At 47.4% G+C, this 14,759-nt stretch overlaps 5 protein-coding genes and 2 non-coding genes; 4 read left to right on the top strand and 3 right to left on the bottom strand.

The window, feature by feature from the left end:
- Positions 1–660: 660 nt before the first annotated feature.
- On the top strand, positions 661–2,163 carry CNAG_03056 (hypothetical protein). XM_012192916.1 has 3 exons: positions 661–1,137; positions 1,227–1,379; positions 1,578–2,163. The coding sequence occupies exons 2-3, from the start codon at positions 1,245–1,247 to the stop codon at positions 1,737–1,739; spliced, it is 297 nt and encodes a 98-aa protein (XP_012048306.1). The 5' UTR covers positions 661–1,137; positions 1,227–1,244; the 3' UTR covers positions 1,740–2,163.
- Positions 2,164–2,365: 202 nt separating this feature from the next.
- Positions 2,366–5,412, top strand: CNAG_03057 (hypothetical protein). XM_012192917.1 has 4 exons: positions 2,366–2,845; positions 2,938–3,334; positions 3,395–3,648; positions 3,699–5,412. The coding sequence occupies exons 1-4, from the start codon at positions 2,771–2,773 to the stop codon at positions 5,223–5,225; spliced, it is 2,253 nt and encodes a 750-aa protein (XP_012048307.1). The 5' UTR covers positions 2,366–2,770; the 3' UTR covers positions 5,226–5,412.
- CNAG_12220 lies at positions 3,354–5,326 on the bottom strand. Its single transcript, XR_001045518.1, has 2 exons — positions 3,967–5,326; positions 3,354–3,924 (listed from the first exon to the last, which is right to left on the bottom strand). It is a non-coding gene; the product is annotated as a hypothetical RNA (non-coding RNA).
- Positions 5,413–5,531: 119 nt separating the features above from the next.
- CNAG_03058 (hypothetical protein) lies at positions 5,532–6,304 on the bottom strand. XM_012192918.1 has 4 exons: positions 6,097–6,304; positions 5,864–6,036; positions 5,678–5,802; positions 5,532–5,615 (listed from the first exon to the last, which is right to left on the bottom strand). Exons 1-4 carry the CDS (start codon positions 6,133–6,135, stop codon positions 5,608–5,610), a joined length of 345 nt encoding a protein of 114 aa, XP_012048308.1. The 5' UTR covers positions 6,136–6,304; the 3' UTR covers positions 5,532–5,607.
- Positions 6,305–6,676: 372 nt separating this feature from the next.
- CNAG_03059 (hypothetical protein) lies at positions 6,677–10,956 on the top strand. XM_012192393.1 has 15 exons: positions 6,677–7,127; positions 7,177–7,348; positions 7,397–7,463; positions 7,516–7,821; positions 7,873–8,387; positions 8,439–8,720; positions 8,779–8,879; positions 8,930–8,975; positions 9,030–9,101; positions 9,153–9,220; positions 9,276–9,505; positions 9,563–9,723; positions 9,779–10,262; positions 10,316–10,374; positions 10,444–10,956. The coding sequence occupies exons 1-15, from the start codon at positions 6,770–6,772 to the stop codon at positions 10,538–10,540; spliced, it is 3,018 nt and encodes a 1,005-aa protein (XP_012047783.1). The 5' UTR covers positions 6,677–6,769; the 3' UTR covers positions 10,541–10,956.
- A 679-nt stretch (positions 10,957–11,635) lies between these two features.
- Positions 11,636–14,654, top strand: CNAG_03060 (multiple drug resistance protein). XM_012192919.1 has 4 exons: positions 11,636–12,174; positions 12,227–12,381; positions 12,427–12,985; positions 13,033–14,654. Exons 1-4 carry the CDS (start codon positions 11,953–11,955, stop codon positions 14,011–14,013), a joined length of 1,917 nt encoding a protein of 638 aa, XP_012048309.1. The 5' UTR covers positions 11,636–11,952; the 3' UTR covers positions 14,014–14,654.
- Positions 13,625–14,751, bottom strand: CNAG_12219. XR_001045517.1 has 3 exons: positions 14,510–14,751; positions 14,349–14,435; positions 13,625–14,272 (listed from the first exon to the last, which is right to left on the bottom strand). It is a non-coding gene; the product is annotated as a hypothetical RNA (non-coding RNA).
- Positions 14,752–14,759: the final 8 nt, after the last annotated feature.

The raw sequence follows: 14,759 nt of genomic DNA, 5'->3' as shown, positions 1-14,759 counted from the left end.
GCAGCGCGCGACGCAGCCATCATCAGTATCCTTTAATTTTTTTTTTTTCGACAAGACTCGACATACTACATGCTTGATATCTGACTCCCAATGAGTCATGAAGCTGCATTAATTTGCGACTTTCGCCGTATGCCCCGTGTAGTGATCGATGTTCGGTTACCTGTCCATACTCGGTACTTTTTGTCTATCTACTTTTCTTCGTCTGTCGCAACAATATCCCAGGTTTGAAAATGCTGATTGTGAGATGTTGGTGATCGATGGATTTTGCCTCGAACCAAACACGAGGCCCAAACCGCCGGATCTCCTACTACATTTTCCTTCATACCCATACTGTCTTCCCTTTGAAAGGGTTGCCACCTGAAATTGAATGTATTACTCACACATCAAACGCGAACAGTGCATCACATAACGATGGCCGGCTCGCGCAAAAGTCATGCCGTATCACGAGGCGAGGCCTTCGATAATGAAGACACGCAAGCTTCTTGAGTTTCCAGAGCCGCGTCCCGACAATGCTGTCCAGTTGTAAGAACATGAGGCTCAACATGCAAGGGACGAACAAAAAAGCTGTTCAGAAGCGATCAAACAAAAAGAAAAGAGAAGTAATAGTCGGCCCCACGCCCTCTGATGGGAGATGATTCAAAACATGACGAGACACCACCATAAAACTTGTGGAAACACCGAGAACCTGCCTTTACCGCCTGTCCATTCACAATCAAAAAGACTTCCCTTTGTGTCTCGTTGTCTGCCTTTTGAGGTCCATCCGATATCCCGAACAAGTGGGCCATTGTTTGCTGCTTGCTGTTTACTTTCTGTCCCATTCGAGGTCGGTGCCGTTGTTTTTACATTTACCATATCTCTCTTTCAGTTCCATCATCTTGGCTTTGTATTTCTCACTCTTACTCAATAATCGTCAATCCGGCTGTATACATACCTAACGTATCGCTCCTTTGCTACTCGTATGGCTGACTGTTTCCCAAGCCGTTTTTACCGTTTCTTCAGTTGTTCTAATCGCGTTTGTTTCTCCGTCTTTCCTTCGAAAAAGATCCACGCCTCATTGTCTTTCTTCTGTTCTCGCCACTCGATACCTTTTGAGGGAGTATTTGTACCGAATCAGAGTAAGAGACTATATATCTACATGTAAGTATTCTCGTTGTCTGTCATCTAATCGGCTACTAAAAGCTCTGTTTTTCGCCCTCACTGTCGCCTTTTTGGCGGATATGATGCAGCGCACCAAACTCCATACTATGCCATCTCTCGATTCCGGATATTTTGAACATAACTCTCCTCCTTCTTCCCCTCCACCAACGGATGAAGAGAAGATGAGTGTACCAGCACTAGCTTGCGAGGCGCTGGATTTGTTGGCTAGCCAGGACTGTAAGGTGAGTTTTGGTTTCAAATTACCAGGATTGGGCAGAAACCAAACGAAGGAAGAATGGAAAAGGGTTTCAATGTACATATTGTAAATATGTGAAGGAAGGCTGCTGACTTCACTTGTTCTCTTGTCGTCTTCCTTCAATTCATTACCATCCACAACGTAATTTCATTCTACACTCCTCGTCGCATCCTACTCCTACCAGATGATGGCTTTGGGTGATTTCATCGCCGAGCTCCAAGAGGACTACGACCTACGCACCGCCGTCGTTGATGAGGTATTGGAGCACATGGCTGCACACGGGTGGGTCCAGCTTTGGAAGAGGAAAGGGACGGAAGAAGCTTGGATTAGTGTCACGGAAGACTAGAACACAATTTGATCCTTGAATGACACAAGCTATAATATTTATACTTGCATGGTGATTGATGGGCTAGACTTTGAGAGCGAGGGGATCCCCGAAGATCCGGGAGGTCAAAGAAGAAATAAGAAGTTTTAGTAGGAATCCCCATGTCGTTGTAACCTCTTTGTAATTTAATTTCGTTGCCCCATAGTTTATCTATCTTCATTCATTCTCTAGTCATTTATACGCACTTCTTTCACTTCCCAATCAGCTATGCTTTTCCTTCCCCGTACCTCCATTATTACTATTATCAGTCATATACGCTCACACTGGTAGATATTTTTCCTTTCATGCGCGTCTTCTCTTCCCTATTTGATCAGTGATTATCCTCTTTTTTGATCAAATAATACCATTCTGGTCCTGATAATGCATTCTCCTGCTGACCTCTGTGCCCTCACTGCATTTAACGCTTGAATAGAATAAGAAATGCATAAAAGAACTTCATGCGAAAAAAAAATCGACTGTTATCATCCTGTTTACGTAAGCGTCTGTTCACCGATAAAATCGCCGTGTAATGTTTGACGGGTTGCGTGGGGTCGACGAGGTAAACAAAAACAACAATAACAACGAACGTTTTCCCATAAACATCCAACTTTTCATCTCATTGTTGTGTCTACTCTTTTCATTCTCGATTCGAAAACCAAACTTGCATCCAGCCCCGCAAGAAGAAACCAAAGTGCAACTGTAGAAAGGTGATATTCGCAAGCATACAACAGATTCGACTTTTCACCTTCGAACTTTGCAGCAAACGACTCAACGCTGTGTTTCACCACCGTATTGGTTTGTCTTTGACATCCATCCCCTATTCTCTCCCAAGGAAACGGAGATAAGACTTAGAGGCGAAGCAGACTGTAGGAGAGCTTAGAAAAAAAGGTTATTACAGCCTGAAGCTGAAGACGAACATCACGCCCTTGATTTCGACAATATTTTGCCTTGTCATCAAATACTACTTGAATTTCCTATATATTCACCGCCATCATTCAAGTAGTTTCTGGAAGATGGCGAATACGAGGCCATATACGCGTGAAGAGCTCAAGTCTCTGAGACGGGCGGATCTTCAAACACTCTACAAGGTATGTTTTTGTCTGTGTACGTGGACATGTGCAGATCGTTGCCATCGAACTATTTTCTACTGTACTGATGCTGAGGTACCTTTGTCGTATAGCTACATAATCTGAAAGGTGCAAACGGTACAAACGCGACATTGATCGATACGCTTGTTGAGTACTTTACATCTCCCGCCTATCGTGAAGCCTTTCCGCAACCTACCGGTTCTCAATCATCTCAAGCGGCTATCAAGACGACCACAGCACTCAGAGCTGAGAGACTGTACAAGCCGTTGCCTGCAAAGTCAGTCATTTCTGGTCAGACTGCAGGAGTGAAGAGAAAAGCACCTGATATAGGGACAAGAACGGGGACAAGGATTGGGTCTGGAACTGCAGAGAGGACGAGAACAGCTTCAACGGAACATATAAGGCCTGCAGGACGGAGGAGAAGGGACGAACGAGAAGTCGAAGCTACTTTAAGCATACAGGAGGAAGTAGCAGTAGATGAGAGGCAAGGTACGTGGACCGTTCGCGCCCAGGATCTCATGTCATTACTAACAACTCCATAATCCATAGAATTATCACCGCTCCCCTGTCGACCACCGATACCAACTCCACAATCGTCGTTAACACCTCAGCCACAACAGCAAATACCGCAAACCCCCACAATAAGCATTGCAGAAGTACAAGCGATAATATCTGAAAATGACACGAAGTGGCATACCCGGCTTGAGAATGTTGAGAAGCTGTTAGGTGATGAGCTTGAACGGTTAAGAAAAGAAGTTAGAGAAGTTCGATTAAAATGCGAAGAATTGGAACGGGCGGAAAGAGTACGTTATTCGGCATCGAGGCTTTGTCTATCCAAGTTGACAATCCACAGATTCGCACACCACGACCGTTTCCTCAACTTCCTGGTCCTTCTAGTGGTCCACGCATACCTGGTGCAGCTGGCATATCTCAGTCTCACCATCGATCCGTATCTCTCCCTTTCTCCAGCTTGGGCAAGCGTCGCTTACCTTCCGAACATCGTTCGGAAAGTGGAGACGCTGAAGTTAAGAGAGTGCGACACAACGGACGAGGGGAACCATCAACATCCGCCTCTGTAACTGGCCGTGTATCAGCTGAAGCTTCCAGCCAGCCTCACGCACCTTCACCTCGCAAAGCTTCTTCATTTTTTCCTCCAGACTTCTTTGCCCCTCCTGCAGCTGCTGGTCCATCTTCTACATCTGCATCGCGACATGTCAGCGTCTTACCTCGGACGCCATCCCCTTCCCGTCAGGGAATTATTCCCGATAACTCCCAAACACCGCGACTTCCTTCAGAATGGCGTGCACCAGAACTCGGTTCGCGTACAGGTACACCGCTTAGAACACCATTCGTTATTGAACGAACGCCCGAGTTCGCTACCACGCCAGAGCCGCCTATAATGAGCATGAGTCCGTCATTAGAGGGAGAGGCGCTGGGTTCAAGGTTGACACCAGGAAGAACATTACTTAACTTGCATGGATCGACACCCGATCGTTCTGATGAGGACATTCAAGTCGAAAGATCAACGTTAGCTTCAACATCAGGACAGGCTCCCGGCAGAACAGGGGAAGGCATCTCTCTGTCAGCGGTGACAGAGCTTGAGAGGATTGATGAAGGCGAAGAACTGGCTCCTTCACCGCCTGCGCAGCGCATGTCTTCTGCTGGTCAGCTCCGCTTTCCAGTCGTCAAGCCCCATCCAGGGCTCGGGGTAGGCGTGACCGGATCACCTAGCTCAGGCTCGCCAAAATTGGTACGAAGGTCCATCTCACAGCCCAATCAATCTACTACACCTTCTCTTCTTGGCCAGCACTCCCTTCTTGCCCCCCCTGCTCTCATCTCCCGCGGCTCTCGCGCTGGATCTGAACGACCTGCAGTCCTTAGCCGGGCATTCACCCAATCTCCACCTCCCCGTCCTCGATCTGCCTCTGCAATGTATCGCTCTTCCTATGGTCGGTCCGTTTCTGCATCTTCGTCCCGCCACGCTTCCCCTCTACCCAGTACGATCATTCCTACCGAAGCTGCTCCGCAGGTCCGGTCCGCTTCGGCAGACTATATGCGTATCGCAATGTTTGGTCTAGAAAGCGCGTCTCTTGACTCTATTGATTACGCCGATAACCCACTACAGACGGATACCCTGCCTGATGTGACGGGAGATCCTGCAGCAGAGGATAGAGAGGCGGGGCCAAGTACAGGCACTGGGATGTCTGCGGGCGTTACAGCAGAGAGAAGGAGATGGAGGGAGGTCGACGAGGTGGTTACTCCCGGGCATAGAACATTGTTAGGAACAGAGAGATATAATGATACGAGGTTTGGGGATATCCCGGTGGGTATGTGGGCACAGCCAAAGATTGATTTTGGGACACCTGGAGGATCTTTTTGAAAATAGTAGATGTGGTTTATGGATGATCTAGAGAGGAAGGTGAAGATCATATGGATATGGCTAAAAGGGCCATATATAATTTTTTTTTTTGGGCGGTTGTTACCATCAGGTGTCTTGTCGTATAATCACTGTATCAGTAGCTTCGCGCGTAGATATATACTAGGAACGAATGAATGGATTTCATTGGACGTCTAAAAGGGTCCGATAATCACGCTCTATGAGTGGTCAGCGATATATATTTTAATCCTTGGATTATGGAATTGTTTCAAGTAATGTGATTGAAGTCTTCAACCAATGTTTCCTGCTAATACGTGATTGATATATCTTTGCATACAAGCCGATACTAACTACAACATTCAACCGTAATCACCCTTCAAACATCTTATGAGGCTGCAAATACGTCGCGTTAATATCACAGTTTGACTAAGTATAAACCTATTGGGAGCACTCACACTTGTTGACGTTCATCTGGGCCTCACCCTTATCGTGCTGGACATTACCAGAGGTCTGTTGAGACTTGTCGCCAGTGATAGCACCCACGACAGAGTCTTTCTTGCCCTCAAGTCGGTCTCCGACACTACGTGCATGTCAACTCAGCAAGAGTCACAGCTGTGTTAATCAATGAAGAAAAGACTCACCCTTCAACGTATCCTTGGGTTTTGGCAGCAGAGATCTCAGCCTCTCCCTTGTCGTGCTGCTTCTGACCGGCAGTGGTCCAAGAAGAAGGTTCAGTAGAGCCGCCGACAGTAGAGTAGGCAGTCTCAATGGCGTTACCGACGAGAGTCTTGCCGGAGCCGATAAGAGAGTTAAGCTGAAATGAAGAGTCAGTGAACTTGGTAGTTGGTATGACGAAGCGGGAAGAGAGACATACCTGACCGTTGGTCTTGGAAGGCTCGTTAGGGTTAGACATTGTAGATTAAGTTGTGTTTGGTTGTTGGTTGTTGGTGGGGTTAAAAGAAGTTGGAAAGCCTGTTGTAGTGGTAGAAGAAGAAATCGAATCAACAATACCCTTATATACCATTGTGAGTGCTGCCGGGACCGGAGATCCCTCCGCAAGGGTACGCAATAATCGACTAGCGTTCATAGCTCTCAACGTAAACCCAACACTGCACGCACTACTCTTCCTCTTTCTCCCCCACTTGTCTTTGACGTCATATCAGTAGTCCATTGAAGTGCCTGGCTGTCATTTGCCACTGATAGCCATGACGTACGTGAAGTGCGCATGTGCGCGTCATCATTTCTTACCCCAATTGACCCCCGTTGATCTTGCTTCCGTGATTTGGTCCCGTCGCCACCTCTTTTCTCCGCTTGTTGACTCGCAATAATTACCGGAGCAAAGGAACAAGATTGTGCCGGGCCTTCACCGGGCCGCTGGGAGCCGGAGCCGTGCACAGTCTTCTGAAATGTAAAGGGGGCGAACAAACAGGCAGGTGATTAATTATTACTCCCATCACATATACACAACATGAGAAGGAGATAGAGCTTGATGTGCTTGAATCTCGTATTCTCAAAGTCAAACAAAGGGATTTTCAACAAGCCGCACAATGGACCCATATTCCCTCGATTACACTCGGCACTCTCAATACCAACTATACAACACGGCTCGGATAGCCCCAGGTCTGGAGGCTAGTTCTAGCAGGGCAGCATCGACCAATGACGTCTATGGACGGGAAAACAGCGCATATTCCTCCTCGTGGACTGGCACAAGTCCCGTACAAGAAAGACCTGCCCGAAAGCTTGACAGACCGTGGGAGCATGGAAACGACATAAAAGGATCGAGCCAAGCCCAAGCGCCGGCACGACAGCCCCCTCTGCAGCAACAGCAACAACAGTCATCGCAGCCGAGCGTATTTCCTAGCTCTGGCCCTACGGCCAAAAGAGGAAGCAGGGCTTGCATGGCTTGTAAGTGAGCCAGACCCTCTGAATAGCATGCTCTTATCTACGGATGTAGGTCGACGGGGCAAAAATCGATGTGAATGGGATCCCGCTGGCAAAGAGACATCATGTCGACGATGCCTCATGAACGGCACACAATGTGTGTTCGAGAAACCAGCGGAAAAAAGCGCAACGCGAGCGAGGGCGAATAGCACTGCGGTGTCCGACTTTCCAAATGAAGCTGAAAAGTAGGTTGATTCCAAAGTAGCCCACATGCATTAACGCACCCCCGATAGTCGCATCACCAGTCTGGAGAAGGTGGTGGAGACCCTGTCAAGCGGACAAACGCAAATGCAAACCACAGTACATATGGCTTGACCATCCGTATGGTGACGCCTACTAATTAACCCGGTAGCTTCAACAAATTCTGACATTGCTTCCTCAAACTCAATCTCTATTAACGCCCACAGGAGGTCATCCGACATTCCTTTCGCATAATACTCCTTCTACTGGTGTACCGCCTTCGACTATATTCGCCTCGGTATCTCCGCCTCAAACCTTCCATGATGGCGTTGGAATGCCTAATGCTAGAGATCACACACAGCCGGATAGACCTCGTTCACCTCAAAACACTGCTAGCGGTCGAGGTAGATCGAGCTCGAGGACGAAGAGGCTCAAGTCTATGAAAGAGTTTCCTCCTTTGCCAGGATTTGCACCTCCAGTAAAGTCATCCTCTCACATAATGTACTGGACTATCGCTAATGACATGCAGAACCATCGTTTCGGTACTTACGGGATTATCCCTCTACCTTCGGCCCCGCCTTCACCCTCACGCTCCCGTCACTCTTCCCGGTCCTCTTCTTCCAGCCGATCTCGCGACGAGTATTCTAGCGCTTTACCACACGAAACCCTCACAGCACCCATCCAGGCGTTACAGGCACTTGCGAATGCGGCAGATCAAGCAGCTGCTCTGGTCGATAAAGATGATGGAGGTGAAAAGGGGAAGTCGGCGGGTCAGGAAGTCCAGTCGGATGGAAGCGATGGAGATTCTCGGAGAGAGGAAGGTGAAGCCAAAGGAGGAGTTGGAAGACAGTGGAAGATGAGTGATGAGAATGATGAAGATAGAGGAAGGAGTAGGAAGAGGAAGAGGGTGACCATTGATGGGCAGAATATTCATTTGAGAGTTCGAAAGAAAACTAGGCCGGATCCAACTCCAAGGAACCCATTCCCAGATGTGGTCACCAAAGGTTTAGTTTCAGAGGAAGAGGCCAGAGAGCTTTGGGATATGTGAGTATCTCTCCTACACACGAAGAAAGCCGCTAAATGATTCATTGCCAGATTCTTCTCTGGTTGCCATTACTTTGTGCCACTCTGGGACAAGTCTTATGACACGTATGAGACTTACATCGAGCGCACACCATTTTCCACCAACAGTCTTCTCGCTGTAGCGGCCAAAATCAGGGCAGGTAATGGGCCGGTGGATGAGACATTTCACCGATGTTTAGAGGAAGCGCAGGGTATCGCAAGAAGCACGTTGTTCGGACCGATAGTGAGAAAGGAGGCGGTGATGGCGATGTTGATATTGAGTCTTTGGAGTCAGAATGGATGGTTGCCTTGCGGGTCAGTTCTGAGCTGTTACAGTCAGGTGCACTTGGCTTAACTGATTTGATTGGTTTAGACACGCTTTAAGGATGGGGTTGGATATTAACATCCATAGGGCTTTGGACAAGCTGGCAAATAAGGAGGACGGAAGGACAGAAACTGAGGAGCGGGATTTAGGTGAGTTTCCTCTAGGGCTACTACTTGACCTTGATCTAACGTGGAGACAGTCGTGTCAGCGAGAATCTGGTTAAATTGCTACATGCATGAGCACTTGTCAGTCTGTTCCCCAATGATTTTACCGTAAACCTAGTTGACAACTTTAAAAAGAGTTAGCCTTGGGACAGGTAAACCAATATTATTACGCGATGATTCCTCGGTAAGGCAGGCGAGGAAGCTTTTGTAAGTCGTAGCCGTATTTGAGAGTTGACTAGGATACTGATTGATTCATAGGGATCACCCAATGGCATCCGATACCGACATGCGATTAATCGCTGGTGTAGAACTGGTCAAGATCAGAAGTATGTCATTCTTCTCTGTCTGGTATGGCTAATGCTTACGTACACGACCTCTTAGTCACTATTCTCGAGCACCTCACGCCTCTTCATGGTAGTACAGACGCACCTACCATATCATTTGTCAAGAGCAAACTTGCGGAACTTCAAGCGTGGCACCAAGAGTGGTACGATATTCACAAACGCCGATATGACGATGAAAGTGTGGTGGTAAAATTGCTGGAGACGGAGAGGGTTTATGCGGAGTTGTGGACAGTCTGCGTGGCGCTCCGAGGTTGTTCTTGGGATAAAGTGAGTGATATAGGGTGTTGCATTAATGAGAAAAGGCCTGATTAATCCTCGGTATAGTTATCGCTTGAGCAAAAGGAACTAGCCTTTCATGCCAAAGATTGCGCGTGGAGGTGTCTTGAAATCTTCTTGAGATCAGATAATTTTAGGAAGCATTTGAAATACGCCACCCACGACCAGCTTGTGTCTGTTGCATTTGCAGCGGTCTTCCTACTAAAAGTGTAAGTCTTCATTGCTTGAACAACCTGGCTCGTCAGATGCTGATAAATTTCATAGTGCGATCCTTTACCCAACGTCTCTCTCCATCCCTCTCCTTGTCATTCAAGTGTCTGAACTTGCACACTGCTTATCAGCCGAATGCTTCGCTGAGCGATACGCGCTCACCCTCCGTCTCATGCTTTCCAACTTCCGCCGCACAACCGGTGCTCTTTCCACCATACCCGGAACTCCACGTATGGGAGCTTCAACAGCCGCAGGAGCTGTGCACGGACTAAGCGGACTGTCTATGACTCCTTTGAACGTGAACGGCCAAATGAACGATGTGGAAGGAAGTTTCCAAAACTTTTTGAGTCTACCTCAGATGGAAAATCATAGCATGGAAGTAGGTGGAGAAGGAGAAAATGTGAACAATGGTATGGGAACTACAGGTTTTACTGGAACGGAGGGAGATGGGCCCCTATGGGATATGATGGGTTTGGAAGGGTTTGATTGGCCGACGGAGCTTAGTCCGAGCTCGTTGCCAGTGTGGCTCCAAGATGGGGTGGGTATATTTGCGTTCGTGATAGTTTGATTGGTACTGACTACGATGCGTAGAATGCGACAGATCTTGGCTTACCAGTCGATGGTTCAGACTCCCTCTTCTTACCTGTCGAGTACGTCGCATATATTTGGCTTTCTTACAGACATTTAGTACATTCGCTGACCATTGTCTCCTTTTACAGATTGGCAAACATGTTCATGCCTTCCAATTCCCAGGCCAACGGGTTGTACCAGTTTACATTCCCAGATTCTGGCGATGTGGGTGCAGAGGCATGGTGATCTGGAATTGTATATCTGGTGGTAATGGAGGAAGGGTAGTCATAAAAGGATGCTGTCAGACCGTCGTGTGCTGTAGATGTACCATGATCTTGTAAGCTAGGGTCTCCGTTATGCCAGGAAGCAGATGAGAGACAGGTCCTTCAGGAAGAGATAAAGATGAAAGATCTTTCTGCAGTGAGACATAGAATTTTGCCGTTCGTTATTCCTTCAGGAACTATTATGTAAGGTATGAGATGTGAGACGATGTATTTTTAGCGAGGGACATGTTATATGTTCAAAACTCACATTTTGGTACAGTATTTTCTTCTTCCGCTGGTTCGACTCAATGTAATACACTATTTACGTTGCAATTTGTGGCCGAAAATTATAATCTGATGTAAAGCTAATAGTAGGTCAGCCAAGGACGAGGAATGGTTACGGCTGGGCGATGTCTCGTGAGAGGTCGGCTCAAACCGAAGACTCGAGCAATCATTGAGACCCTACAAGAAGGGAAGGAGGAATATTATTCAGATCAATGAGAAACTTAGATAAAGCAGCGAGGCACCTTGTTTTAAGTTAATCTAATCTACGTACTTACAGACCCAAGAAGGCATTATTGTCCACCCTCTATGTCGTATTAAATTATGTAACACATGTAGCACGTATATCACAGTAATAACCTCGCAGTAACGAATAACTAAGTTGTTCGTAGCTCAAAAACCGTATGTGCATGTGCATGTGTACCATATTATAACGCAAGGGAATGTACGTAATATGTACGATGCTCCCTAGTAATTTGAGAAACCCCCTTCCCTTATCACCAGGGTGGACAATATCAAGCGGTTCCTGCTTTCGTTATGATGGTTGGCAGGGAACTATTTACTTTGCTTGTGCTGCTGAAAAAGACATCAAGGATAATAAGAGGTTGAAGCAACAAGTGACGAAGGAACCCATTTATCAGGCAGATGCGGGCGCCGTTTTTGGGTTCTGGACTAATGATATCATTTATTTCCTCTTATGGCGTTCCTGGTTGGTGCCGTTGGCGGCGCCCGAGATCGTCGCAGCATAAGAAGTAAAGTAAATCAAAGGATGTCCGTCTAGCACATCGTCCAAGTCATCGGGACATCGGTTCTATCCACTACATACACACACTTTAGCATTTGCTAATTTTCGTCATATGATGGATTTTCGGAAAGAACGCATCCTTTGCTTGGAATACTTATACCAAATCATCCAGGCAATTGAGTAGACGTTCCCGTCTTCGCTCGATTTTGTGTTATAGACACTGTTATTCGCTCCAAGCCACCATCACCCGCCCATAACTGAGCTTTCAAAGGAGTCGATGGAGTAAACACAAACTAGGCTACTTCAACGCTCACCAGTCTTAGCCCAATATCCCTCAAAATCAGTTAGTGCATTCATATCCTACGAAAATGTACACCACCAGCGACTCTACTCAAGTGAGCGACGACAAGCCTCTCTCATCTTACACCCTCAAAAGGTACCCCTGGCGACCTTATGTGACGCCTTTCAAAGAGATCATTGGGAAAAAGTACCCTGGCTCTGGCACAAATGAGGACCCGTATATCGTAGACTGGCTGCCCAATGACAAGGAAGATCCTCAACAATGGCCTGGTACTTACAAATGGTTTACCGTGAGTGACTTACGTCTGGTACACACGATTCACTATTAACGTCTACTTACAGATATTCATTGCCAGTATGATGACTCTTGCGGTGGCCCTGAGCTCTTCTGCATACTCTGGAGGTGTGGTTAGTTTAACGGAGGATTTCGGTTCTAGCAGAGAGCTTCTCATTGCCGGTATTTCTTTCTTTGTCCTCGGGTTTGCCTTTGGTCCACTGTAAGTTGCTCCTAGAAGCGAAGGAGTATGAGCTTACCATTTCAGATTATGGGCCCCATTGTCAGAGTTATATGGCCGACGTTGGATCTACATCATCTCCTATGCTCTCCTTACCTTATGGTCCGGCGCCGCTGCAGGCGCTCCCAATATTGGCTCCCTCCTTGTCTTTCGTTTCTTTGCCGGCTTCTTTGGCTCATCACCTCTTGCCAACGCAGGTGGTACTATCAGTGACGTCCTTGATGCCAACCAACGAGGTCTGGGCATGGCTCTATTCGCAGCCGCCCCTTTCCTTGGTCCTGCATTGGGTCCTATCACGGGTGGTTTCCTCGGTCTGACTTCCGGGTGGCGATGGATCGAGGGATTCTTGACCATCCTTAGTGGTGTCCTATTCATCGTGGGCATTGTGTTCGCCAGCGAGACATATGCTCCCATCATTTTGAGGCGGAGAGCGAAGCGACTAAGCAAAGTCACTGGCAATGTCTACAGGTTTAGGGCCGATGCCAAGAAACCTCTCAATGCAATGGCCTTGTTCAGAGGGAGCTTGATTCGTCCTTGGAAGTTTCTCTTCCTTGAGCCTATTGTTGCTATCCTTAGTATCTACGTTGTAAGTTAATTTTTCCGTTTGTGCAAACTTCTGCTCATCAACTATAGGCGCTGCTTTATGGTATTCTCTATTTGTTTTTCGCGGCCTACCCTATCATTTTCCAAGAAGGTCGTGGCTGGAACACTGGTGTAGGAGGCCTCGCATTCCTTGGTGTACTTGTAGGCACCATCGTCTCCGTTGTCGTCTCCGTCTTTGTGGTCAATCCGCAATACGTCAAGGTCGCTAATAAGAAGGGCGGCCGTGCTGACCCGGAAGATCGTCTACCCCCTGCTCTGTGGGGTGGAATCCTCATCGTCATCGGTCTTGCCGGTACTGCTGCCACTGATGGTCCCAATGTCCATTGGATCGCCCCTATCATATTTGGTGCCCCTTTCGGTTGTGGTATCATCATTGTCTTCTTATCGATCATGGGTTACCTCGTCGACAGTTACACTATCTACGCTGCATCTGTTCTTGCCGCCAACTCTGTGCTTCGATCCCTTTTTGGCGCTGCGTTCCCACTATTTACAACCCAAATGTTCGATAAGCTCGGCCTGCATTGGGGTGTTGCCTTGCCTGGTTTTCTGTCGTTGGCTTGCGTCCCTTTTACCTGGATATTTTACAAGTATGGAGCTGGTATTCGCGCCAAATGCAAGTACTCTGCGGATGCTGAGCGACAGATGGCGATGATCATGGCTGCTAGGATGGCTCAGTCCAAGCAGGAAGACGAGGAGGCTAGGGCTGAGGGCAAGGAGGTCATCTATCCCGCGCGTAGCCGACCTGAAGGAGATGAATCGCAGGACGTCCAGCCTGCCGAACAAACTGGCGGTTTAGGAAGGAGTCAAAGCAAAAGGAGTCAACATTCTGCCATTGCTAGCCGGTCTACTAATGGAGCACCATTAGGCAGAGTCTCCACGCACCTCCATCACGAATGGACTGTATATGAGGCCCTTGCCAATAGAGATGAGAATGATTTGGAAGATGATGAACGGATCAGGCTTGAAGGTCTTCGTCGGAAGTTTGGGGATCAACCAAAAGTAGACAAATAGGAAGGTGATTGGTCAATATTTTCATAAGGATGTTTCCGTTGTTTTAGATGGATTTCCACGTAGATTCATAATGGTGATTTTCACGACCTGTCACTGTTGACGGACGGATGGGTAAATGATGGCGTTGAGAGCCTTAAAGCCTAACAGGTTAGGTTATAAGGAGCGGGGTGAATCTGACCCATCGCACAGTAGGTTAATACATGATGTGCTGTTCGATGCGGCGGGATAATAGTAGGGATGTAATGTGTACCATTGCATACTGCTTTTCATCAAGATTATGAACATAATAGGTACATAGTAATACAACACATGGAAATTGAAGAGTGGTGACTGACCGGAGCGACGAGACTTCTTTTTGTACTTTTGGCGCTTAGATAGGCTGAGGAACCGTTGAACTTATCGGGTTTATCGGTGCGGTGCGGCTGTCTTCATCAGCATTATGTTGGGATCTGGTAACAACCGGAGAAGAGGACAACGAAGAAAGAATAATACGTACTTAGTACGTGGGAAAAAAGGCTCAAAAGGTGCAGACCTGGGAAAACTTCGCAGCAATGACAATTAACGACGACAGCAAACGATTCTAGACAATACACAGCAGGCAACGGAAAGGAGAAACGGAGAAAAGGGCAAGGAGAAGAAAGGAGAAAGGAGTTAAAAAAAGGAGGATGTCCGCGAAGCAAGAAGCAAAGATGGGGGCAAAGAATTCGAAAGATTTCGGATTTGGCCGTTTAAATCGACTTTATTAG

The sequence above is a fragment of the Cryptococcus neoformans genome, chromosome 3 (genome assembly GCF_000149245.1).
Source record: "Cryptococcus neoformans var. grubii H99 chromosome 3, complete sequence".
In the NCBI taxonomy this organism is placed as follows: Eukaryota; Fungi; Basidiomycota; class Tremellomycetes; order Tremellales; family Cryptococcaceae; genus Cryptococcus; species Cryptococcus neoformans.
The sequence above is the reverse complement of the archived record's forward strand: the minus strand, read 5'-3'. Positions and strand labels throughout refer to the sequence as shown.

What these genes read in the sequence shown, in the direction of transcription:
- CNAG_03056 (XM_012192916.1), top strand. Translation starts at nt 1,245, where the DNA reads ATGCCATCTCTCGATTCCGGATATTTTGAACATAACTCTCCTCCTTCT. An exon ending in TGGCTAGCCAGGACTGTAAG is followed by an intron (nt 1,380 to 1,577) that starts GTGAGTTTTGGT and finishes TACTCCTACCAG; the next exon opens with ATGATGGCTTTGGGTGATTT.
- CNAG_03057 (XM_012192917.1), top strand. Translation starts at nt 2,771, where the DNA reads ATGGCGAATACGAGGCCATATACGCGTGAAGAGCTCAAGTCTCTGAGA. An exon ending in ATCTTCAAACACTCTACAAG is followed by an intron (nt 2,846 to 2,937) that starts GTATGTTTTTGT and finishes TTTGTCGTATAG; the next exon opens with CTACATAATCTGAAAGGTGC. An exon ending in AATTGGAACGGGCGGAAAGA is followed by an intron (nt 3,649 to 3,698) that starts GTACGTTATTCG and finishes GACAATCCACAG; the next exon opens with ATTCGCACACCACGACCGTT.
- CNAG_03058 (XM_012192918.1), bottom strand. Translation starts at nt 6,135, where the DNA reads ATGTCTAACCCTAACGAGCCTTCCAAGACCAACGGTCAG. An exon ending in CTTCCAAGACCAACGGTCAG is followed by an intron (nt 6,037 to 6,096) that starts GTATGTCTCTCT and finishes TCTTCATTTCAG; the next exon opens with CTTAACTCTCTTATCGGCTC. An exon ending in ACCCAAGGATACGTTGAAGG is followed by an intron (nt 5,803 to 5,863) that starts GTGAGTCTTTTC and finishes ACATGCACGTAG; the next exon opens with TGTCGGAGACCGACTTGAGG.
- CNAG_03059 (XM_012192393.1), top strand. Translation starts at nt 6,770, where the DNA reads ATGGACCCATATTCCCTCGATTACACTCGGCACTCTCAATACCAACTA. An exon ending in GCGGTCTTCCTACTAAAAGT is followed by an intron (nt 9,724 to 9,778) that starts GTAAGTCTTCAT and finishes TAAATTTCATAG; the next exon opens with TGCGATCCTTTACCCAACGT. An exon ending in CAGTGTGGCTCCAAGATGGG is followed by an intron (nt 10,263 to 10,315) that starts GTGGGTATATTT and finishes TACGATGCGTAG; the next exon opens with AATGCGACAGATCTTGGCTT.
- CNAG_03060 (XM_012192919.1), top strand. Translation starts at nt 11,953, where the DNA reads ATGTACACCACCAGCGACTCTACTCAAGTGAGCGACGACAAGCCTCTC. An exon ending in GGGTTTGCCTTTGGTCCACT is followed by an intron (nt 12,382 to 12,426) that starts GTAAGTTGCTCC and finishes TTACCATTTCAG; the next exon opens with ATTATGGGCCCCATTGTCAG. An exon ending in CTATCCTTAGTATCTACGTT is followed by an intron (nt 12,986 to 13,032) that starts GTAAGTTAATTT and finishes CATCAACTATAG; the next exon opens with GCGCTGCTTTATGGTATTCT.